The 25,420-nt window shown below is 35.7% G+C and overlaps 4 protein-coding genes across 7 annotated transcripts; 2 read left to right on the top strand and 2 right to left on the bottom strand.

Moving 5' to 3' along the window:
* The first annotated feature begins 811 nt into the window (after window positions 1-811).
* On the top strand, window positions 812-1,872 carry LOC108999666 (glutathione S-transferase T3-like). The gene is made up of 2 exons (XM_018976574.2): window positions 812-1,249; window positions 1,327-1,872. Exons 1-2 carry the CDS (start codon window positions 812-814, stop codon window positions 1,870-1,872), a joined length of 984 nt encoding a protein of 327 aa, XP_018832119.2.
* A 2,726-nt stretch (window positions 1,873-4,598) lies between these two features.
* Window positions 4,599-5,526, bottom strand: LOC109014956. The gene has a single exon (XM_018997449.2). The coding sequence runs from the start codon at window positions 5,508-5,510 to the stop codon at window positions 4,725-4,727; it is 786 nt and encodes a 261-aa protein (XP_018852994.2). The 5' UTR covers window positions 5,511-5,526; the 3' UTR covers window positions 4,599-4,724.
* Window positions 5,527-8,312: 2,786 nt separating this feature from the next.
* Window positions 8,313-12,739, top strand: LOC108983540 (polycomb group protein FIE1). Its single transcript, XM_018955212.2, has 13 exons — window positions 8,313-8,598; window positions 8,980-9,045; window positions 9,148-9,270; window positions 9,566-9,646; window positions 9,724-9,816; window positions 9,971-10,046; window positions 10,815-10,894; window positions 10,971-11,042; window positions 11,543-11,602; window positions 11,765-11,861; window positions 12,087-12,150; window positions 12,240-12,299; window positions 12,397-12,739. The coding sequence occupies exons 1-13, from the start codon at window positions 8,422-8,424 to the stop codon at window positions 12,458-12,460; spliced, it is 1,113 nt and encodes a 370-aa protein (XP_018810757.1). The 5' UTR covers window positions 8,313-8,421; the 3' UTR covers window positions 12,461-12,739.
* An 860-nt stretch (window positions 12,740-13,599) lies between these two features.
* On the bottom strand, window positions 13,600-25,148 carry LOC108983527. 4 transcript variants are annotated; one of them, XM_018955193.2, is made up of 20 exons: window positions 24,787-25,148; window positions 24,599-24,687; window positions 24,238-24,347; window positions 24,061-24,115; window positions 23,492-23,580; window positions 22,301-22,367; window positions 22,155-22,217; window positions 21,630-21,800; window positions 21,236-21,329; window positions 21,087-21,166; window positions 20,877-20,952; window positions 20,614-20,657; window positions 20,094-20,161; window positions 19,336-19,421; window positions 19,058-19,215; window positions 17,635-18,973; window positions 17,187-17,473; window positions 16,237-16,446; window positions 15,990-16,146; window positions 13,600-14,190 (listed from the first exon to the last, which is right to left on the bottom strand). In XM_018955193.2, the coding sequence occupies exons 1-20, from the start codon at window positions 24,896-24,898 to the stop codon at window positions 13,892-13,894; spliced, it is 3,654 nt and encodes a 1,217-aa protein (XP_018810738.2). In that variant the 5' UTR covers window positions 24,899-25,148; the 3' UTR covers window positions 13,600-13,891. The 4 variants fall into 4 exon arrangements, with proteins under 4 accessions (XP_018810738.2, XP_035543807.1, XP_018810747.2 ...); XM_035687914.1 differs by lacking the exon at window positions 24,787-25,148 and having other exon boundaries at window positions 24,061-24,146; window positions 24,599-24,677; XM_018955202.2 differs by lacking the exons at window positions 24,238-24,347; window positions 24,599-24,687; window positions 24,787-25,148 and having other exon boundaries at window positions 23,492-23,573; window positions 24,061-24,080.
* Between the last annotated feature and the right edge of the window lie 272 nt (window positions 25,149-25,420).

Below are 25,420 nucleotides of genomic sequence, written 5' to 3'. Positions count from 1 at the left end.
TCTTTGGTCAGTTCTCTCAGCAACAACTAGGCAACAAAAACGGATAGGAACTCTCCTTAAATGCTTACAGTGTTACAATCAATTATATTATTATATATTTCAGGGGTTAATGATAGGAACGAATCTAAGGGGATACTTGGGGCTGCATAATTTCTATGGCATAATTTCAGGGGCCAAATTGCCACCGCCCTGAGCTCTCACCTTTTGCCTATATTACCAGTAATATTACCATTTCTTTTTGCAATCGGCTGTCAGCAAAATTTGGCCTGTAGTATTTTTTAATCTTCCAAGAGATTAATCTTCTTTTTGGCCTGTCAGCAAAATTTGGCCTGTAGTATTTGTCAGCAAAATTTTTTAATCTTCTTTAGAGTTAACAAGTTATAGATGTGCAAACACTGGGGAGACAGATATCATGTTATGCTTGTGTACAAATGGAAAGCTCACCAACATGTTGTAACATCTTTTCTCTACCCATTTACCTCTTCTTGGAGGAAATAATAAGAGGAAATAATAAATTGGTAGGAACTCCCCTGATCAGTGATATCCTTTTCTCTGCTGCAACTCTTGCAAGCACAGTATCTAAAGTAATTTTGCTGAATATTGCAAGCACTGCTAATTGTTTGCTGAATTTATTTGGATACTGCTAATTGTATTCTGTATTGCTAATTGTTTGGTTTGATATATTTTTTTTCAAATGTGCTGCCTTGTATCTATTTTCTTGTGATGCCTGGTATCTATTTTATTGTGATGTATTGTCTCTATTTTCTTGTGGTGCCTCGTCTAACAAGTTAAATATTACAATTCTTAAAGGATGGACACTCCATCTGAGGATGATCCCTTCTTCACCACTCTTTTACAAAGTGGAGGAGAAGGCTGTAATGACATTCCAACATATGAGCAATATTCTAATGTTTTGGTCCAAACAACTCCCCTTCACGGTGAAAAGAGGCCTCCGGCAAAAAAAGTTCAAAGAGGTGCATCTTTCACTGTAGAGGAGGATAATGTACTTGTCTCCGGTTGGCTCAACATTAGTATTGATGCCATACGGGGTACTGATCAAAAATCCACTCAAATGTGGGACAGAATTTCTGAGTTTTATCACGAGTATAAAAAACCAAATACTGTGAACCGTTCGATAGGGTCATTGATCAATCGTTGGTCCATGATCCAGAAATGCACAAACAAGTTTTGTGCATTTCTAGCGCAAGTAGAATCATTGCACCCAAGTGGTGCGACCGAGCAAGATAAGGTATGTACCATTTTCCTTTAATAATGTATTTATTTATCTAAGATTTCTTTTCTGACAATATTTCTTCACTTTTTCAGATTGAAAAAGCAAAAATAATGTACAAAGAGATAGAGAAATCTAACTTCACACTAGATCATTGTTGGTGTCTTTTGAGACACCAACCCAAATGGCAGCAACACATGATCTCATTGAATACGAGGAGAAGACCACATGATAAACGTCCAGCTAATGAGCAATCAAGTGAAGTTGTCGACAACGTTGTGGAGGAGAACATTGAGAGGCCTCCAGGCAAAAAAGCTGAGAAAGATAACTTGAGGAAGCGGAAGGCCCAACAATCATGTGATGCTGACTTCAACGGTGCGTTAGAAAAAATGACCGATGATAGACGACTGTTCATGGCCGAGAGGAGAGCACAAGTGACGAAGTCTGATCAACTTAGAGTTGCACAACTAGAACTTGATAAGAGAAAGTTTGAGGCGGAGATGATGAGTAAGGATCTTTCTAACATGACTGTCATGCAACAAGCATATTTCCATAATATTCAGAAGAAGATTTATGAGAACTCTTTGAATGACGAAGATCTGTTTGACACATCTCCATCCACACCTCATGGAGATGTGTAACTGTTGGCAGTCAAGCAAAAAATTTCCAGCATTTAGTGGCTGGGCAGCCACATGTTTTGGATAAACATGTGGCTGGGCAGCCACTATGATATCTGAATTTGTTTTGTTTTAAATAGATGACTATATTTTTGAAAGGTTTCTGTGGATTTGTGACCTGATTTTGTGGAAGGGAACTGTGATCTGGACAGCTGCAGTTTAATATGAAATTTAGTTTATGTGTTTGTGGATTTGTTGTCATTTTGTTGGGGGGAACTGAAAGTTGGACAGCTGCAGTTTAATATGAAATTTAGTTTATGTTTTTATGGATTTTGTTGTTAGTTTGTTGAGGGCAAGTGTAAGTTGGACAGCTACAATTTAATATGAAGAAGATTTATGATTTTGTGGATTTTGTTAGTCATTTTGTTGAGGGAACAAAACTCATTTTGAAAGCTTCACTTACTTTTCGAGCTTTGCACAGGCTCTCTACAACTATGTTATATGTAATTATGTTAGGGACACACCCTTTCTGTATCATTGCATTGAAAGTATCCATCACATCTCTAGACTTTGCAGCTTTGCAAAGTCCGTTCAACACAGTATTATATGTGATCACATCAGGAGTAACACCCTCACTCCACATTCTATTTACTATCTCAAGTGCATCATCCAGCTTCATCTGTTTGCTGCAACCATCAATCAAAGTATTAAAGGTAAATATGTCAGGAACGTAGCCTTTAGCAATAGCATCATTCATAAGATTAAAGGCATCTAAGACACAACCCATCTTGCACAACCCATTGATAACTAAGTTGTAAGTCCATATATTGGGTTTGCAACCATTTTCTGACATCTCATTCATCAGTTGCAAGGCCTGCAAAATTAGTCCATGCTGAGACAACCCTTTGACTAAGGTATTGTAGAGAACAATACCAGGTTTCAATCCTTTATCCAATGCCTCATTAAATACAGCATTGGCACTGTCTATATCACCATCATGGATTTGTGTTTTTATGGATTTTGTTGTTAGTTTGTTGGACAGCTGCAGTTTAATATGAAATTTAGTTTATGTTTTTATGGATTTTGTTGTTAGTTTGTTGAGGGCAAGTGTAAGTTGGACAGCTGCAATTTAATATGAAGAAGATTTATGATTTTGTGGATTTTGTTAGTCATTTTGTTGAGGGAAACTGTAAGTTGGACAGCTGCAGTTTAATATGAAATTTAGTTTATGTTTTTGTGGATTTGTGACTCTCTTTTGTTGAGTTGTGTATTTGATGTAATCATTCAAGCAAAGTCATTCTCTCTTCATGATCTGGGCTGCCTATATTACTACATGGTGTCATTCTCACTTGATGATGTTGGATAGGCATGAATCTGAATTTGCATCGATAGGCAGAGTTTTGTTGGCATATTATATAAAAGTACTTGTGGTCTCTCTTGTCATTTTGCATATCCAATAAAAAGCATGCAATAAAAAGCTTTAAAACAATATTTCAATAAAAAGCTTTAAAATAATAATGGTTGTCAAAATGTATTTATTGAATAATTAAGTTGAGGAAAAAAATTAATTGAAAAATAATAATTTAAGTATCAAATTAAATTATTAATTAACATATGATTAGTGTAATTGTAAAATATGAAAGAAAAATAAAAAATAATATTTTTGAAAAAATAATATTATATTATTATTTTGATGAATCCAATAGCTAATCCAATGTGGAGTTATGGATAAAGAGGTTTTAGATATATAGAAAACATGTACTTTTCATCAAAATTTGAAGATGAATTTGATGAACCCAATGCCAATGCTCTAATACTCAAGGACAGGGAACAGTTATGGAATTAATTAATGGGGGAATGTTACATTTTCTATCATTTTAAAATAAAAGTAAATAGTATCCAATTGCCCTCAAATGAAAAAATGGGAGGGGAACATTTGACCCAGGAGTTTTGGGTTGCTCTGTATTTAATACACAACATCATTAAGCTTCTTTTTTCCTTTTTTTTTTTTTCTTTTCATTGAGTTCATATTTGAAATCATCTAAACCTTTATGAAGATCAACATTTGGTATTATATATCAAATAATAGATGATCCACAAATTTGGAGTATCCATCTTAAAAAGTAGGCTGTATGATGTATCCATCTATAAATTACAACACACGACCAAAAAGCAAAAGAAAAAAGCTCAAGAGATGCTAGAGCAATAAAATGAGATGAAAATTTTATAAATAATAATAAGATAGTTTGTGAATACTAGTGAGATAATTTATATTTTATGGAATTTTAGAAAATGAGAAAGAAAAAATTGAATAAAATATATTATAAAGTTATAATATTGTTATAATATAATTTTTATTTTAAGATTTTAAGATTTTAAAATTTTTTTATTTTTATTTTTTATTTGATAATTTGAAAAAGTTGTAATGATTAATTTGAAAATATTTATATTTAAGTGATATTTGAAAAATAGATGTTATAACATGATATAAAAACAAAACTATTTCCAAACGCCCTCTCAAAATCTGGACAGAAATTTACACGAAAGACTATAAAAGCAAACTAATAGCAAATTTACTGAAAGTTGCAAAAGAAGAAGAACAAAAATGCACAAGGAAGACGAAGGAAAGCCAACAAATTAACAAATCCGTGATACTCATGCATCTTTAAAGTTAGTATCATCAAGTGCATACAACCCACCATAGCCATACCAAAGACACAACCTAAGATCAGTCTCTTTGAGTACCAATATCAGCTTAATTTTATATCAAAGTAATGTATAATCTAGGACTCTTTCAGTTAATATACAAATAATAAAAAGAAATGTGGCAAATTATTCAACTCTTCATCATCCTCATCACATGGCCATTTCAAGCTTCAAAAGGAGAGAGCTACAAGTATGGCTTGCCTGCACCGTGCCTTGGCCTGCTCAAGCCTCTCACCCAATGTATCCTCCTTGACAGCAGCCTTTACCATGGCCAAATCCATCTCCATCAGTCTCAACACCCTGAACAACTCCGTGATCATCCTCTCCTCCACTTCTCCTTCATCTCTCAACACTTCTGCTTCTTCTCTGGCTCTCTCTGCCACAATTTCTCCGGCTTTTGCCAGCAGCTCCGTCGACCCAAATTCTTTCCCCATTAGGCCCTCCAATTTCTCTAGAAAGTCGGCTATGACATACCCTTTTGGCTTCTCCAAATTGATCTCCTTTGTTCTCTTCCAACCAATCTCAAAGTTGGGTGGCTCGGGCATTGCCAGGCCAGTTCTCGACTTTCGATCATGGATTATCTCAGATTTTCTTCGCCTTTCGATGGGGAAACTGTCCGCTTTGTTGAGGGTATCAGAACTTGGAGTCGGAGTCGGAGTCGGAGTCGGAGTTGGAGTTGGAGTTGGGGATGGGGATGGGGATGGGAAGTCAGGCTGCGGGGTGGAGTTAGAAGTAGCACATTTGATGGAGAAGCTCTTTCTGCTTGGGCTATGGACGAGTGATTGTGACGAGTTGGTGGAGGTTTGGGCGTTTAGGCTTGGGAAGAGGTGGTTTAGATGAGGAGGGTTTGGAAGAAAAAGGAACTGAAGTAGTGTGGACGCCATGCCAACAATGCGGAAATGGAACTCGAACAGCGTAAGAACTAAGAAAGAAGATAAGCTCTCCTTTGGCTTCATGTAGAGCGTAGATGAAAAAGTGAATGTAGATAGGTCAAGAGATTTTTTTTTTTTTTAATTTAAAGAAAAAAAGAAAAAAGAGAGAGAGAGAGAGCAAATATCTCCAAGATATTTAGGAGCAGATATTGATTAAAAGAAGGATCGAACACTTAGCCCGTTTGGTTTCAAGATTTAGTTAAGATGAATTCGGTTCAATTTTATTTTAAGTTGAGTTTAATATTTAAATATTTAATTTTTAAATTATTAAATTCATTTTAATTCAAATCCTCCTTATGCGTAGAATCTATAATCTTTTATTAATTTCTCATAAATAATATTAAATTCATCTTAGGCTTTGTTTGGATTATCAACCTATCTCAACTTATTTCAACTTATCATTATAATTTTTTCAAATTTCAACACAAAATATAATAAATAATATAATTTTTCAAATTCCAAAATAATAATAATATTATAACAATATTTTATCATCTCAACTCAACTCAACTCAACTCACTTCAACATCCAAACTCAATCTTAATATCTAAATACATTTAAACTCATTTTAGATGGCTCCATATAACTCATTCCACATACTCAACTCACTATTATTTATAAAGAATTCAGTTCAACTCTGCTCAACTCAAGGTTCAAACCTGCCTTAATATTAGTTTTTGAAAAATGCTTTATACAACCGACTTGGGAAACCTTTGGGGAACCAATCCCACGTGGAGATGAAACGCCCAATTTCATTTGATGTCTCAAAATGCATCGTTGCCCAACGTCTTCTCCACGACGCCAATCTTTTCCCTTCGTCGTCTCCACCCTTAGTTGTCTCTACGAACCCACAAAGCCATCATCGAAGACCACTTCATCATATCTACTAAGAAATCCTTCTAGCGCTCACAGAGACGAAAAATTGACGAGAGGCTCAGTTGGAATTCTGGAGATGGTATATGTTCTTCCCATGGCCTTTTTTTTTTTTTTTTTCAGCCAAAGACTCGTTTTATAGTTAGTGCACTGCCATAAAACAAGTTTCACTGAGTGAAACAAGAGCAGAGTTCCCCATATCCAAATGATTGTTATATTTATCCATTACAAAAATTGAAATTTTGCATTTTGAAAAATTGAAGACAAAATGAGAGATACAAGAGAATAGTTGGTTTTATGCTTTAAGAAGGAAATCCAAGTAATGGCACTCGCAGCATACATGGTCCCTTTCCTTTTTTTTTTCTGACTATTTTAGAGGCTGCAAGAGAAGGAAGGAGAAAGCTAGCTTTGAAGTTGACGACGGCAAATTCGGCTACAAACAGAGGTTTATTTAGAAAGATCAACAAGAAACAATAAAAATGGGTTGAAAATGAGTTTTGGGAAAAATATAAGAAATAGGTTTGGCAAAAATTTGAAATGGGTTTAAAAGAAATATGTTAACAATAAAATCTAAGAGATGGGTTTTTTTTTTTCGAGGTGGAGAAATGCTACAACGTACCAGCTTTGATTTGTTGCTAGCCTAAAGAAGAAGAAAATCTCAGCTTCAATACTGCTCTCAGCTTTTTGCTTTCCCACCTTCTTCCTTTCTTTTTCTTTCTTTGCCTTTTCCGTTTCTGTTTGTATTTTTGCATTATTTTTTTTTTCTCTTCCCCGTGGGCCAGCCGGTTACCCCACGTTTACGCTGGCCGGTTGTACCCAGCAGCATTGACTTTCTCACATTCTATACTCTATATTTTTTCTTTTATCAAATATTTATTATATAAATAAAAAATTTGAAATAATTAAAAAAAAATAAACTCAAAAAAAATTTTAAAAATATATTAAAAATTTAAAAAATTTAAAAAAATGTAAAGTGTGGAGTGTAGTGAAAATTATATAGCAAAACTCTTTACGAAAACCATGACTTACTATATCAATGTTAATGGTACCTAATTTTTTTTGTTTTTTGTTTTTAAAAGGAGAAGAATTAAAAGACAACAGGGATCGAAAAGACGGGGGGATAAGGTTTTTGTTAGCAATCAGTAAAAAAATACATTATAAGTATTGGTATTGGATTAATCAAATATTTTTTTATCTTTAAATTTAACAAATATCATCTATATTTACTTCACATTGAATTAGTTAAATTGTTTTCATCCAAAATATAAATTATAGTAAATTTATTATTCTTTTCAAATATGAAAAGAACTATAACAAATCTAAAAATATTTTTTGAGATGATTATATTATAGATATGAAATTTTTATTTACATATGAGATTTTACCATCTATATACATATGAGATTATTATATTATAAATTATTGGATTGTGAAAATGAAAATGAATATGATTATTGGAGATTATTAAAGATTATGAAAATAAAATAAATAAATAATAAAAATAATAATTAATTAAAAAATATAAAAATAAAAAATAATAATATTTTATTATTATGAAAAATAATGACTAATTTAATATAAATTTTAAATTTTAAATGATTAACTAAAAATAAAAAAAATTATATATTAATTAAAATTTAAAAAGTAAGATGACTTATTCAATACTAATGCTATTATAAGAAGTTAGAAAGAATCAAAGTTGCATTTTGATTGAAAAGTAATGATTTCATTTTACTTATTAGATATAATTGAATGTAATGTAATTTAGGTTGTGTTTGGATGTTGAAGTGAGTTGAGTTGAGATGATAAAATATTGTTAGAATATTATTTTTTAATATTATTATTATTTTAAAATTTAAAAAAATTAAATTATTTATTATATTTTGTGTTGAAATTTAAAAAAATTATAATGATAAGTTGAGAATATTTAACTAACCAAACGAAGCTAAGCTCATAATTACCGACTCGTTGCTCGGAAGAGGTGGAGGAGGTATAGAAGAAGAAGAGAGAGTTGGTAGAGAAAGCGAGTGAGGGCGGAGTGGGAAAGTGGTATTGTGTGAAGATGTCAAAGTTCGCATTAGGGTGCGAGCCAGTGGTGGGCTCGCTCACCCCTTCGAAGAAGCGCGATTACAGAGTTACTAACAGGCTTCAAGAAGGCAAGCGTCCCCTCTACGCCGTCGTTTTCAACTTCATCGACTCCCGCTACTTCAACGTTTTCGCCACCGTCGGCGGCAATCGGGTCCGTTTCTCTTTCACTCCCGTCTTTGCCCGAGTAAAAAATTCGCTTTTCGTCGTCTAAATCTCTCTCTCTCTAAAAAGATTCAATTTTTTGTTCAAAGAAGTTCTCTAAAGTTTAAATTTTACTACTGAAAATGTTTTATTTACGATTACTGTGCAAGTTTATGTGCTTCGTATGATGCAAATGTCGGAGCTTTTATGAGGACCCTAGAGTTAATGTCGGTGCTTTAGGAACTTGGGCTTGTGATCTTGAGTGATAGGCACCACAGATTCATATACTAACATTACCCTAAAACTGTATTCTGAATATCATTGGTTGAACAACCAAAAGTTAGAATCTTGATTTGTTTCAACGTAATTGTATTTCTTAATGTTTTAACAGGTGACTGTATACCAATGTCTCGAAGGAGGTGTTATAGCTGTCTTGCAGTCTTATGTCGATGAAGATGTATGTGAAGACAGATGTCATTTATTGAATTATAGTTCGCACGCCAAACATTTAATTTTTTTGTGAAGAAAATTTGCAAATTCCATGTGTTTTGTACATCAGAAGGATGAGTCTTTCTACACTGTGAGCTGGGCATGCAACGTTGATGGAACTCCTTTTATAGTGGCTGGAGGACTCAATGGTATAATTCGTGTCATTGATGCTGGCAGTGAGAAAATACACAAGGTTTCTTGTTCTCAACAATTTTGAGCTATTATTTTTGTGGTGGTTATATTTCTAAAGTAATGGTAGTAACAGAAGTAGCTATTATAAATCTATTGGCAAGAGATGAACACTAGTCGACCTTTTTTATGTGTCACACATCATCTAGGATGTCGCACGTTAGCATTTTCATGTACAATTAGGACGGGTATAAATTTATTATGAGTCAATAAAAGACTATACGTGGTATATAAGTGTATAATGGTGAAAATGTGGTACTTATCTTTCTATTTCCCTGTGACATGCTCATGTCATGCAGAGTTTTGTTGGCCATGGGGATTCAATAAATGAGATCAGGACCCAGCCACTGAAACCATCACTTGTGGTGTCTGCAAGCAAAGTATGCATCATAACACCCTTTTTTTTCTCTCTTACCCTTTGTGTTATAGCATATCACTAATATTTGAGAGTGACCAGGATGAATCAGTTCGTCTATGGAATATTCATACTGGAATATGCATTTTGATATTTGCTGGAGCTGGTGGTCATCGCAATGAAGTCTTGAGCGTAGTAAGTGAAGAATAAGAAGAGTTGTCCTCACATTCTCTTGATAAAGTCGTAAGGGGGAAACACCCTCTGGTTATTTATGGTAATTTGATTTGTAGCCTACGATGCAAGATAAGGATTTTAAACGATTAGACTGGCATTCTGTTGGTTATTGTAGGACTTCCATCCTTCAGACATATATCGCATTGCAAGCTGTGGAATGGACAACACGGTAAAGATCTGGTCAATGAAAGGTGGGACGTAACTGTTGTTCTTCTTGTTAAAATTATAATTTATTGTTAAAAAGAAAAAAGAAAATATAACCATCATTTCAACAAAATTGGAACATTGGACTACTCAAATAGATATTTTTCATTTTGTGTGGCTTTATATATCAATTCTAACACAGGAAAAAGTAGAAAACAATATACATATCTCTGAATAATCTTTCGCCTACTTGACTTATGAAAGATAATGAGAATGGGTTCTTAAAAAAGGAAAGGCGCTACTTAGCCCTACATTAGTAGAAGTAAGCGGCTGAGTTAGCCTAGCCTACCCTACTAAGGGCCATTAATTCAGTGTTAGAATTGATGATCAACTTGGTATTTATCTCTTTATACTCCGTTAATACTGCTTTAGGATGTAATGGGTGCAATAATTAGAGCCTTCTTGAAATTTCTAAAATTTCGTTTTGATTGGATTAAAGTGCTAAACATCTTGGTTACTCTGGAAGTGTTGAATTCTAGGCAAATAATACAAAACTTTGGACATAATTGGTTGATAATACCCTTGGTATAGAACATTTCCTCATTTGATGTAAAAGTTTTTCTTTGGAAAGTCTATTGATCCTATTTATTTATGAATTATTTATTGTAACACCAATTTGATTTTGTTTTCTTTCTTTACATTACTTAATCTGTTTAAAGATTCATGTTCTGGCGGGTTGGTTTGTTGTATTTAATTCTGCAAGTTAAGATCGTTAACTTCTAAAATATCTTATCTTGTTATTAACCCTACTTCAGAGTTCTGGACATACGTAGAGAAATCATTCACATGGACAGATCTCCCTTCCAAGTTCCCCACAAAATATGTTCAGTTTCCTGTGAGTATCAGCTGTGTTTTGTGTTACAGATGAGTTTCTGTTCTTGTTGAATCTTAGTTCACCTCACACTTTTCAGGTGTTCATAGCTTCAGTTCATTCAAACTATGTTGATTGTAATAGGTGGCTTGGTGATTTTATCCTCTCAAAGGTGAAATTCTTGCTTGATCCAACATTTGTGTTTCTGCTAATCTGAAATCAAAAGCTTCTTTTTTTTTTCTTTTTTTTTTGGAGTTTTAAGAGGGGGCAGACCATAGTATGTGGGTTGGGGATTGAAATATGTGTTTCCTTTTCTAATCAACTGACTAAAATCATCTAGATCAGTTACTTTAAATAACTTCCTAAAAAACCATTTGCTCAAGCCTTATGGGTTGTGTTTCATTTGTTTTGGCATTGATATCTAGTATATACAAATTTGCTTGGAATGTCTTCAAGAAATATTAAGTTTTGATGGCTATCAGAGTGACTTAGAAAGGCCTATATGCATACTTAAATGAAAAGATTACTCGTTATATTTTTTTGAGCTGGCTTGAACTTGAAATTGCCTGGCAAGTGTAAGAAACTAATTGGAATGATCATAACTTGGAGTTTCTTCTAGATGACTTATTGGTGACGTCTACCATACTCATAATGTTTTTATTTTGTTCCCAGAGTGTTGACAACGAAATTGTTTTATGGGAACCCAAAACGAAGGACCAGTCTCCTGGGGAGGTTATAATTCCTCATGACTCATGCACTTAAAATTTTTTTCTTTCAAAAACACATCATCTATATCACTTTATTTCACAAGTATTTTTGTTTATCTTCATTGACCATGTGAATCTCAGTGCAGCCTTTTGCTGCTGTAAGAAGTTCGAAATGTTTTCTGTTTAGGGTTCAGTTGATATCCTTCAGAAATACCCTGTTCCAGAGTGCGACATATGGTTCATCAAGTTTTCCTGCGATTTTCATTATAATGCAGCTGCAATAGGTAATGCAAGGCTAAGTGGGCCCCTCATTTATACTTCTTTAGGGAAAAAAAAAAAAAAAAAAACAAAACTTTATATAAGGAAACACACAAGGACACAGCAATGAATGGTATAATATACGCAATGTTCTCCGATATAATTCCTTGTAATTGCATCCACATAACATTCTTCAAGCTTTTGAATCATTATATGATGTGGTCTCATCACATACGGTCTTGTCTAACCAGGGAATAGGGAAGGAAAGATCTTTGTTTGGGAATTGCAATCGAGCCCCCCTGTTCTTATTGCCAAGTTCGTTGGTTTTACTTCTCAAGTTTGTTGAAAAGTAGTTGCAGTTTCTGTGCTATGTAAATGATTTCTTACTTCTTCACATGTTTCAGGCTGTCGCATGCTCAATCAAAGTCTCCAATTAGACAAACAGCCATGTCCTTTGATGGAAGGTGAACCCATATGTAGTTATAGCCTGTCCATATAGTATATATAATCTTACACGATAGTGACTGTTGAAAAACACAATTTCCTTTCTGTATGTTGCAGCACCATTCTCAGCTGCTGTGAAGATGGGACAATTTGGCGCTGGGATGCAGTGTCAACTTCTTGAGGCTGTCTGAGTGGGTTCATTGTCAGGTTTAGAAGATGCACTTTTTAGTGCGCGACGCAAGCTGGGTCTGGTTTGTTATTCTAACATATATTTAATGGGCGTTTAGAGGAAGCCAGACCCCCATTGATTAGAGAAACTCGGACCGGTGACCCTTTACATCGGACAAGTTGGTCATTCTGTTGAAAACAAATTGTTCCATGCAAGTTATATGAAAATATGATGTTATTGCTAATCGAATGGCATATTATGAGAGGATAGACCACAAGACTTGCCTAGAAACCGTCCATTCTTGTGTATTACACGGGTTTTATTGCTTAGCACACTGACATACTGCTGCATCTGGCATCTAAGAAAGATACACAGTGCTCTCTATGTAGGTGATTCTTCTTCCTTATTCAATGCCCCGAGTCCTCTACATAACCTTACCAGTAAAAAGCTAAAATCACAGTTTGAAAAGACATTTTTATTTTTATATTTATATTTATATTTTAACCGTTAAAAATAAGACCCTGAACAAGTTTGTTGCCATCCCTAGCGAGAAAACCGGACAAGAACTCTTTGCCCATTCAAAAGTAGATACGTTGGTTGCATGCGTGCTGCTGAAACTGCTTGGCAGGAATCTGTAAACTGGCAATATCTACTGGTCATGTGCTTCATCTTGGCGGCTCAATTAAAATGTGGTAGCGCCATTGCATTCATCATACGTGTTGACCTTCATCATACTCTGAGGTGCTATAACCAAAATACAAATAAATAAAAACGGATGGGGGTGAGGGAACACATTTGTTCGAACAATCTAATTTGGGGGTGTTGATCTTGATCCTTCTTCCTTTTCTCTTTCTCCAAGTTCGTTCATTTTTCCTCTGCTTTTGTCAAAACTAAGCAGCGACATCCGTCGTCTGCCCAACACCTTCTCACGTCTTGTATAAAATTTGGACGAATGAGAGAGAAGGAAACTGATATGAAAGACTCTGTACGATTGACTTTACATGATTTGATTTACAAGCTTGTAAATAGAACTCATTTAAAAAACAAAATTAATATGAAATGCTTGTTTTGTGCTATTAGAAGTACCAACAGTAGAACACATTGATTAGCCGATTTAAATGTGTAGAATGCCAATTAGAAACTACAAAAAGAGGGTAACATCGGCGTCTTTTTACCAACATAATTTGGGGTGCCACAACTGATGGGGTGGAATTACGGCATATTCTACAAAAATTGATATTGAAACAACTGCAACTTATCCTTGGATACAAAATTTCTCATTACACCAATGAACAGCTTTCTTACCTGCCTGCTGACTAGTGCATACTCTCAAACACACATTTGTATATATGTTATATACAAGAAAGAATGGGGTAATTATATGGGTGGGATACCTTTATCCCAAGATATAACAGCCAAACCGGCAGAAGATAATCCAAACAACTAAATTTGAGTTCTTAACCTTGCCAATAAACTTTGCATGCTTTCAAGTGTCTGACCAAGTTGTTTAACAGTCTCGAGATCCTGTATTGATGAAGATTCTGAACCATCTACATCAGCAGTAAGAGTAGCACACTTGGCCTGTGAATCTGTAACTGCATCCTCTAGTGAAGCCAAGGTTGCTTCAAGGGTTGTATGAGGGCTTTCGCTGATCAGATGCGGTGATGGAGATAGCCCGATACTGCCAGCACTACTGCCGGTGCTGTGCTTTGGAGAGAAAATTTTGTCAATACCATCACTTCCTGCAATTCATCAATGTATCAGATTCTGACCCTCATCAGGGAAAGATCGAACTCGCAGAAATTACAAGGATATTTCATCATCTCAAACACATGTACAAGTAGTTAAACAAAATGAACAAAAGGAAGCATGGGTTTGCATTTCAATAAAGGATAGACCATTCAACCCAAGCAGTTCCAAGGGGTTTGCGCTGTGCATCAGTGAGGAAAGAGGGATCCAGGGTGGTGGTATGCCCAAACAGCATACACTGCTACTTGAATGCGCCATCATAATTCAACATTCTAAACGTTTTAAAAAAGTGAAATAATATGAAAAAGCAACTCATATATTAGTCATTGATGAATTCCATAAACTTGAATGAAAAAAAAAAATTGAAGTAACCGAGTATTTTATTAGAAAATGCAAAAGGCAAAATACACTCGACATATACAAGAGGAACACCAAATTAGAGATAGGATACAAGAAAGTCATGAAAACTCAGCCTATGAGAATCCATAGCTGCTGCTTAAAGGAATAATATATTGGAAAAAAAAAAATTTAAGCTCATCTATTGTCCTCTCACGATCCTCAAATTTTTATTTTATTTTTATAAGTAAGAAAAGATTTTATTAATCCACGTAATTAGGCAAGGCCCGAGTACACAGGGAGTGTACAAAATTTCTATAGTTCATTTCCCTCCAAATACAACACATCAAGCAGATAGGAACTATCTTCCATACGGCTGCGATTTATGAACATCCAGATAACCCTCTCCAACTAGTAAAGAAGAATCTACTATTATCCTTCTAGGCATAACCCAAGCCAACCCAACTAAATCATTCCACAAAGCTCTAACAACCGCACAATGGAGTAAAATGTGATTTACAGATTCCAGGTTCTTCTTGCACATACAGCACCAGTCAGTAAAAGATTCATATATTCCTCACATACTTTTAATTAAATCTTTCCATATTCTTCTGTTTTTGACATTTTATCAAACTTCTATAACTGCTAAAATCCAAGGCATAACACATTACAGTCCTTGGCTTCAATTGCACCCTCATAGACCAAATTTGACATATTTCAGTCTTGAGACCTTTTGCTTCAAGTAAATCTTCATTCTCTTGGTATCCTAGTAATCTTTACTTAGCCTACTAAAGTTCAATTTCATTACTTATATACTTAATTTTACAGCCCTATTTAGAAAAAAACAGCAAGCCAGATCATGATGACCCCTATCATGTACCAAATGACAGATTACTTAAGACAAAACCATAAGCCTTAATAGTTTTATATGCCCATAGTCAAAGTCAGGCATTCCAGTCTAGGAAGAGGATATATTTTTTTATGACACAGAACCTCACCAAGAATGGGACCTTTGAACCCACCCCTAGGGAGTAAAACTGCCATAATTGTGTATCAGGCAATCTGGGGAACAACTAATGCGAAATAAAAATCCAAGATGTTTGAGTCTACAGCTCATCCCAAGCCCACTCGTGACCATTAGGGCCCCATTTGGATTTAGAGATTAGATGAGATGAGATGAAATGAGAAGGTTTTAGATGAGTTGAATAAAATATTGTTATAATATTATTTTTTAATATTATTATTGTTTTGGAATTTGAAAAAGTTGAATTGTTTATTATATTGTGTAGAAATTTAGAAAAGTTGTAATTATGAGATGAGATGAGTTGAGATCACTTATCAATCCAAACGGGGCCTAGGCTGCACCTTGACGGATAGGGACCTGGAGGATGATAAGAATTTCTTCTAATTACAAGAGATGGGGACTTGTTTGATCTTAATAATATCATTAGCATACCGAGGTTACTTAGTTGATCTATTGCTGCCTGGCCAATAGAACCTTCCAGCTTCAGTAACCGCAAAATTCCAGCAGCTATTCGACCCATTGAGTCAACTTCAGACTTGCACAGAAAAGCAAGATGTTGCAACTCATCCTTGGTAACAACTGCCTCAACCTGTGGTGTGAAAATCATCATTACAAGACCTTCCCAAGATAAAAGTCAACATGGATACACCTGTAAACTGAAAAGTTAAGATTTTATTACCGGTTGCTTAACAGAGAATTTCAAGTCTTCCACCTCCCACTTGGCTAGTTCACCATCAACAAAGTCCTCAGCTATCACCAAGCCAAGTTCAAGATTTATCCCTCCGAATGTCTCTGCAGTTTCTTTAATACCGTTTGCAGGTAAGGAGGAAGATCGATAAATGCCCTTTTGGCCCAGAGGCTTTAAAGTCTGTAAGCCTTCCACACTAACCTGCAAACATCTCAAAATGTGAGATCATGAATAGACTATTTCTAAAATTGAAAAAAGAAGGCAGAAAAATTACAAGATAGCTCACAAAATCAAAATCGATGACAGGAATACGGTTGCGTCTATGTTCAGGCAGGGTTATATTTTTACGTAAAACTAAACTAAGCTACATCTTGCATCTACAGCACCAGCAAAGGAACCAACATGGTCCAGGGGAACCTTGGGCATGTTGAATAAGGTAATCTCAGCATACAAACCAGGCTTCCAAATCAAGTGCAATTTTTTGCTCATTTTATTCTGTACGAGTCCCAATACCAAACATTCCCACTACAACAACCAACAAGAAACACAAAGCCCATGTGACAGAAAAACTAATGGTTTGAATTAAATTAGACATTCCTTAATTTAGATAAACAACATAGATCTCATTTACAAAGTACTACAAATTGAATGACTTGTTAGAAAAAGAGAAAAGTTCATCTGGCGCTTCTATAACCAAAGATCTGCAGCACATCAACTTCAAAACAGGCATATCATCCTGGCAATGGACCTGGGGATAACTTTTGACATATCAATAGAATAATGGTTATCCTTCATGTTAGGTTAAATTCAGTCAAACAAGCAATCTGCATTCATCCCATGTTCCATTAACAGTGATTTTAGCAGCTTAAAACTAATCGAGAAATTGAAGCCTTAAAACTAAATGTTAAAGACAAGGAAACAAAGAGAAATCACATTCTTACCGTGACCAATTCCAAAGGATATTTCTGCCTTTCCTCTGACCTTCCTTTGCCATTCAGTTTGTGCTTTGGACTACCTTTTGTTTTCACCTGCAGACTCTGAAAAGTTGTGTGCCAACATCTCTCTTCTCTACGGACATCCTCATGATTATGAAACCACCAACTTTCTGCCATCTCCTGTTCTCCTTCTAGAGCAAATAACCAGTCCTTCAATTCTATAGTTACATCAACATCATCGGGTTTTCCCAACTGCAGAAAGCTACTTTCTTTCCCATCTCCTAAATTTCCATCTGGTTTAAAAGAAAGGAAAGTTAATAGAAATGCAGTTGAACTAGAAGATAAGGGACAGACGAAAAAAAAATAGCATGTGAGAGGGAGTTGCTCAGATGCAACCAGTTAAACAATATTACACATACAAAGACAATATTACCCATGATAATGTGTTCCATACCTCCATCCAGGTTGTTAACAATGAGAGGTGATGTTTCAAAAAGTTTTGAAAATGGCCCTGCTCGTAAGTTTTCTAACCCTTTAGAAAGCCCCTTCCCAGGACCACCATCGGGACCAAGTATTCCAAACCGATGTAGCAAGGCTTCAGCATAGTTCATTCCTCCACCAAGGCGAACACCAGATATACATGCTGACACATTCAAACTATGACACTCAACATCTCGTTCATCTAACGGAATTACATGCACCATGCTTATGTCCAGAAATGGAACTGCCAAAGCATTTCCCTTTGAATAAAGGCTCCTTTTGTTCTGTACCCAAAATACAGCTCTTAGTTGAGGGTATCCATTTCCACTAATCAAAGGAGCATCTTCAACATTAGTTAACGCCGACCCATTTCCATGTACCAGCTTTCCCTCAGTATCTACACAGTCCACTTGAACACTCTCCCAACATAATGTGGATGAAACAACAATGGCACCACCAAGAGTTCTATGTGTAACTTTGATAAACAGATTATCCCCAAGAAACTGGACTAAAGGCATTCCCTGAACATTCGCTGCAGAAGACTCCAGAAATCTAAGCTGAAGATCCTTCACTTCTAAACTTACAGCGGTATCACTTGGAACCTTATCCATCAGCCTTCCACCAGATGATTCATTCCTACTTCGCTTTGGTCTGTTACTTTTTCCAACAAACGCTATCTTGTCACTCACTCTTCCAAAGTACACATAAAGATCCAGGATAAAAAACAGCTGTTCAACTGAAGTATTAGATGTATATTGCTGACAAGCAACCCCAACCCTAACAATACCCCCTGGAGGAGGAATATCTGCTAATGGGCTCCCATCAGCAGTTGCCATAGCCACTTCAATGCACACATCTTTCAGCTCGACACATCTCCACAAGCCTGAACTCCAGTCAAGAGAATTTTGAAGTCTGCTTAAGCCAGTACATGTTTCTAAGGACAAACTAAGGTGGGATGCTTTAGTGGTCCACTTCTTTTGGCTAGCATCAATCGGTTGATCTTCCCAAAAACAGAAGCAAGCAGGATCCTTCTCCAGGTTCAGTAGCCTTAGTTTTAATGAAGGCGATTCTGAAAAGATCAAGCTCTCAATTTGAAGCCTTGCTCCAGAAAATGAGCTCTGAACACCACTGTTCGTGTTACTTACAGTATTGTTCAATTTGCCCATGTCCAAAGGAACAGTAAGATCTAATTCCTTCAGAGTCAAAATGAAAGAATTTACTGAAAATTTTGGTAAAACAGCACCAGGATTGACGACAATCCCATCAGCTAGGAAGGAACATATCCTCAAACAGGATTCTTCTTGAAGATGAATCTGAGGCAAGAACAGGAAGATACTACTCAGAAGTTTAGAAAGTTAACACAAAAGAAGTCATTCGAAACAAAAATTGGTACATACCATCAGAGGTTGACACTCTACAACTGTTTGTGAAGCAAAAGATGGTGGAACTGGAGAGGGCTTGATCTGAAGAGAATGTAGACATACGATAGGAACACCATCAATCAACTGCCACTGCTGTTCTCCCAGAGGATATATGGGAGGGCAAAAACTCCTAGCTGGCCAAACAGAGAAAGGAACAAAATCAATTTATCTCACATAGACTCGATCAAAACTAAATATATGGCTATTGAGCAGAAACTGGTTTTCTAAAAAATATAAAATAAATACAACTGTACCAAATTCAGGAGTGTGTAGAAGATCTTTTGTGACACTTTGCATAGATGGTTGAACTAAGGTGCATGGAGGTCGTGTAAACGTATCCCTATATTCCAGCAAACCGCATAGTTATAACTCACTTAGATGATAACAAAACTTGAATCAATGCAGAAGGACAAATACAGAAATAAAAAAGGCCTCATTCCAAACAGTTGAGGACTGGCATGAAGATCCTGTTAGACTGATTTGTGCTGTATAAGAAACCTACTAAATTAAATCAATTTGTTGGAATAAATACACGGTGGAGCTCACAAGAAATAGTTCATATCCACATCTAGTAAAACAAAAGCACTCTTCAAGGTAATAAACAAACTTTCAAGTTCTAAGTGTAAAGATTTTACCTCTACTTACATTCCTTTAAAGGATTTTATAAATTCTTGAATTTTAGATTGTAATTTCTTGGGGAACCTATTGTATACTGATTATGTGCAGTAGGTTCCTTCTCTTTATAACTACTTTGTCACAAAATCAAATAAAGAAATTTGAGCGGAAGTTATAGCAAAGGAAAAAGAGAAGGAATAAACACACACAAAAAAGCTAAAACATTTAAAAAGCAAAGAATAAAAATAGAAAGCTGCATTCCACAGACTTTAGTCATAGCAACACTGAAATATAAGAAAACCTTTTTCTTTCTAGGTAAAGATGCAAGAAAAATAATGAGAAATAATATTTAGTATGACCAAATTCTGTGAAAAGGTGGACATAAAATGAACCTCACCTTAAGAATATTCCACCAATCATGACCCTAGACAAGATATCATCATTTTCTCCATCAGAAACACTGGCCTGCAAGAGAGCAATCTCAGATAAGGTATTAACCTACTCGTTGCATGGAACTGCACAAAAACTACTGGATAGACAAGAAACAATTTATGAAGAGGCCTTAGAGGTTTAAAGCAGGAGGACAAAAACTACAGGATAGTTTATGCTATAGTCAAATAAGTTAAATAAGCCACTAGTAGAACTTGTCACTTGAAGTTGATCGAACCAACAAGGAGCATCTCAGTCCTTCCATGAAAAATATCTTTGAACAAAATCATCTCAAATGAATGATGAAGAGCCAAAATTTAACAAAAAATACTCTCTAAGGACCCATAACAGTAATATTAGTTTTATATAGACAAACTCAAGAGTTACTCGTTGTATCTCTTTGTTTGCTATAGTCACAAAACCTTCAATAACAACAGTAAGATGTCATTGAAAATTTGAAGAATGATTTAGTTAGTGTCACTAAATACCCGTGAAAATAGGAGCGACTGCATCAAAAGTTCGAGCTGGAACTCTGCAAGTAAAAGAGCAGGAAAACAAGGCCCCCAGTTAAAAAATGAGGTCCTGGGAAGAAAAATGTAAATTCTACCATAGGAAGGGTAAAGCCTCAGAGAGAGAGAGAGAGTAGAAAGAGATCAAACCAACAGTTTTATATCTAAGTCATTTTAGTGCATAATATGCATAAATAATAACTAGAAAACCTACAGCCCTTTTATGGGGAGAGGGGACCAACCAGCATCTTTAATGCAGAGAAATATGTGGTCCACAACAATAGAGACTAGAGAGCGCCCTGCTGCTTCAGTAGATCGCTGCCAGGATTCCATGGCGGAGAGAAAGAGAGAGAGAGAGAGAGAGAGAGTGAGTGAAAACTTCATTGAGATTGGTATATGACAGGTTAGTAAGATAACATCAATAAAGAACAATAAATAAGGCAAGTAAAAACCTGTTGAGCCTTTGGATCAACATCCCCTCTATTTAAACAGACATATAATCCCGTCAAGAAACGTAGAAGCGCGCGTAGTCCTGCTCACACAAAATGACATTGACCCCATGCTACATGTTCTAATAAAATAAAATTCTAAGTACCATTACCTGGTTCACTTAAAGCAGGACAAACAGCTTCGGTAATATGTAACTGAACCTCAAGCCCAAGTGGACTGTTTAGTTCAGTCCTTTGCACGGTAATCTGGTAACCAAAATGTTACGGTACTATGAGTAATATGGAAACTCAAACAAATTTGGATATTCTAGCAAAGTAATGCTACATATAGTCCTATAGTGTGCGCCTCGCACCCCTTTTGAAAAAACGTGGAGTCCACCATTAAAAAATGATTTTTTTTTCATGTCAGTCTCAGATTTATCCACTTTTTCCAAAAGGAGTGCGCGGGGTTTGCACACCCTAGGACTGCGAATATCATTTCTTATTCTAGCAATAGTTTTCTCAACAAAATATATGACTAAACTTAAAAAGTCAGATCTATATTACATATGCTTGTCCTGATATTCCTTCTATAAAGCGCTCTCCACCAAAGAAAACTCGCTTTGCGCCATCATCATCTCTCTGGTTTCCTCCCTCTCGGGAGCAGGCTAAATTGGCATCCATGAACATATCAGGATGAGGCAGGAGATCAATAGACAAAGATTCCCATTCAAGTTTCTGATAAGGATTTTAGCACCATTAGATACTCATGCAAACACCAGCATTTAGCATCTTTCATATATGAGAATAATGAAATATATGCACAAGAAGCATCTTTTGCCCCACATCTAAATTGTAATCATTTTTTTATCGATAAATACCCACACCTAAATTGTAATCATTAAAATAGTAAATTGTGAAATAGTGGAGCAATTCAAATTCAAACGAAGGGAGCAGGAAATCCCTGCCCTCCCCAAAAAAAAAAAAAAAGGAACTGACCCTGAAAAAGGAAATAAAGAAGAATAAAAAGCCACCCAATGCACATAGTGATATACGTGTCGGTATTGATGTTATTGATAATCAGCATATTACTTTGAATACGTATATGTACTTTTTGTTACTGGAGAAGTCCCGCGCTTCTTTAAGATTTACAACCTGTTAGGACAAGTTGTTAAATTAGCTGTGTTGACAGAAGAAAGTAATCAATAAATTATCTAACAAGCATAACCAGTAATTACCTGCCAGTTTTCATCTGTGGTATACAACAAAAGGTTGCGTATAGTGATAGATGCCAAAGGTGGTGCCCTGGGGATGGTTAACATATGTATATATGAGAATATATTTCCGAAACAGCTTCATATCGCAATTCAGACTAAACCTCAACCACAATTTTGCAGGGGTCATTATTAGAGCTATCAGTTAAGCCGTTATTTAGAATCAACATATTCAAAATTCCAGTATCTAAGAAGAATACAATTTCATTATGAGTAAGTCACTATATACTTTAACTTGTCTAGACAAGACAAGATTTGAAGATGAACACAGTGAGAAAACAAATGAACCTTAATTCAATTTTAAACACGGAAAGATAATCTGAATTTCAAATGAAACATGAAGACACGTTAAATGCTCAGATAAATGCAGCTGTTTGAATGTACACTAATGAATAAAAAACACTCTTTAGGAGTCTGCAAGTCTGCAATATCTTCATAAAAAAAAAAAAAATCAAGCATTAAAAACTCCATAAAAAGCAGAGCAATAGGGCAGATCCTCACAGTAAGAAATAGAGCAAGAGCAAAACTTTTTTTGTTATCAGTAAATAGGAATTTAATTAAATATAGGCGAAGCCAAGTACACGGGACATATACAAGAACCACACCTATGCATGACTGCCTAAAGATACAAGAAAATCATGTACGTTCATGCCATTAAAGTCTATTACAATTGACCAATGGAATAATGTATGAAGAAAAAAAGCTCTAATCTCGACCAAGAGCAAAACTTATGCAGAAAAAATGTAATATAAGAATGTTGCACAAAACTAATTTACAATTTAACAAGAATGACCTTTTCAAGTCAAGGGACAAAGATTTCTCTTTTCTGGTCAAAGTTTCAATGATATTCAAGCCTTAGAGCTAAACTTAATTGATAAGTTACTGTTATATCATGCATGTGAGTATCATCATAAAAACATTTATCATCGGCCTAAAGTAAAGGTGTAATTCAGAAGTAGAGTTATTCCTAAGTTTGTTCTGATTTTAAACTTTGACTAAACATATTTCACGTATAATATTGTGGGAGTAAATCATAATTTTATAACATAGATGTCAGTCAATTCATGGACCACATGCAAAGGATCCATGACCAAATTCTATGGCTAGACAAACAAATGTTAAACAAACAGATGGATAAAGGCACCAAAAACCTACCACGTAGCTCCTCCTTGACCTTGGTCACAACCACGAGTTTCAAGGAGAAGATTGACAGTGTGAATCTCTATAGTCATTCCATCTGCAATCTGATAATCATATAAGGTGAATTGTCTTTCAAATTCAATGATTGCACTTGTGTTCATGCAAGTGCTAACAAGATAACACAAGGGAAAATTGTGTCAGACTGGAAACCAGCACCCAATAGGAGGTATTCTCAGATCAAGTTCTATGCGCCACTGATCTTATCATTTAAGATGTGTGAGTCGGTATGAGTTGAAAGCACAATGAGAAAAGTAGCAAAAGGGACATGGATAGAAGTTGTAAGGAATATCTCAGATCTCACATGTTTAAAATGGAAGAGTGGCTATTTTCAAGTCGAAGCGATTATGACAACTGGTACAGAGCTGAAGACAATGAACATAACAAATTGAGTTGCAACTGCCCAAGTGATAAAATGCAGGGGTGGGACAAGGATAGGTCTTAGGTTTAATATTTATATAGACTGAAATTATAGCACCCTAAGTACCAAATATATAAGTTTAAGTTGAGCCAAGGTGGAGGCACACCTTATCAGCAAATCCATAACCACTTCCCTTCCCAGAGCTAGCCGATGTCGGTGTACTGTGATCAAAGCAGAACCCAACAGTTTTCACTAACAACACAGGTAATTAGACCACAAAAATCTACTACAACTCACTCCAATCTTGAAACAGAACCTTAAGCACAAAAGAATGTAGCAATACCTGCTCGGACTCCTAGATGCATCTAAATTAGAGTTCTCCTCTAGAACCAAATCAAGCCTATCAATTTGCACAACAATTGGCTCGACTTGAACATTACTTACTGACGGCAGCTGCAAAAGAACATAAATTGAACCCTGTCATGAAAACAAAATATCCTTGCACAACAATTTGGTTCACCGAACAGTTAGAAAAGAGGGCGATTTTGTTAAAACTATTTATTTTGTTCTCCTAAAGATCGGACAAATCAACTGTGTTGAACCTTGCGCACTAAGTTTGAGCTTATTTGAGAATCTTGCAATTCAAGATGGTAAACAGTGAACTGGAACAAATACAACCAGAGCCAGAGCCATTAGTCACTAACCATTATCTCCAATTTTCTGACCTTCGCCGTCGTCACATTCAGCGCCGGCGGAAATCCGACGCTCGAGTGCAAAGCGTCGCCATCTATATCTGCCCCAAAGTTCAAATGAGAATCCAACAATAAACGGTAAAAATCAAAATCAAACAACAAGATTCGACCAGATTGAGCAGAGTAATGGCAGAATTTACCCAAATTGGAGAGCTGTACGGTCCGGCCCTGCAACTTGAACTGATCTCTGGAGAAGGATTTGAGCCAGTACTTAAGAGTGTACTCCAGCGCCCGGGCCAGTATCGACTCCATTTTCGACTTCTAGAAGCTTTAAAGAAGTGCCGGAAACGGGTCGGGGCCAAGGGGGACGTGATCGGGAAGGCGGGGAAGGTATAGTCGGGATGGGGTCCGTGTGGGGGTGAGCATTGAGAGGCGGGTGGGTTGTTAGGTTTGTGATTTGCTTTTTGTACGGGAATGGAACTGCAGGGGGGAATCTGAAAACAGTGAGGGATGGAGGTGGAGGAGCCGAGGAGGTGGGTTGGCACGTGCGAAAGGAAAGTGCATTGGATCTAGGTAGGGGTTATGCCAGAGAAGAACGGCCGGATTCTGTCGGTGTCCGCTCTCGTGTTTTGGAAATTTTGTTTTTAACGTCAAAAGTTGGCAAATGTTATTTTAGACATGTTTGGTTTCAGATATTTTATTTTATTATTGTGATTTTTTTAAAATTTTTATATAAAATATAGTAAAAATTTTAATTTTTTTAAATCATAAATAATAATATTAAAAAATAATATTTTATTTAATTTATCTAAAATTATTTCATCTTATCTCATT

Source organism: Juglans regia, chromosome 2 (genome assembly GCF_001411555.2).
Source record: "Juglans regia cultivar Chandler chromosome 2, Walnut 2.0, whole genome shotgun sequence".
In the NCBI taxonomy this organism is placed as follows: Eukaryota; Viridiplantae; Streptophyta; class Magnoliopsida; order Fagales; family Juglandaceae; genus Juglans; species Juglans regia.
The sequence above is the reverse complement of the archived record's forward strand: the minus strand, read 5'-3'. Positions and strand labels throughout refer to the sequence as shown.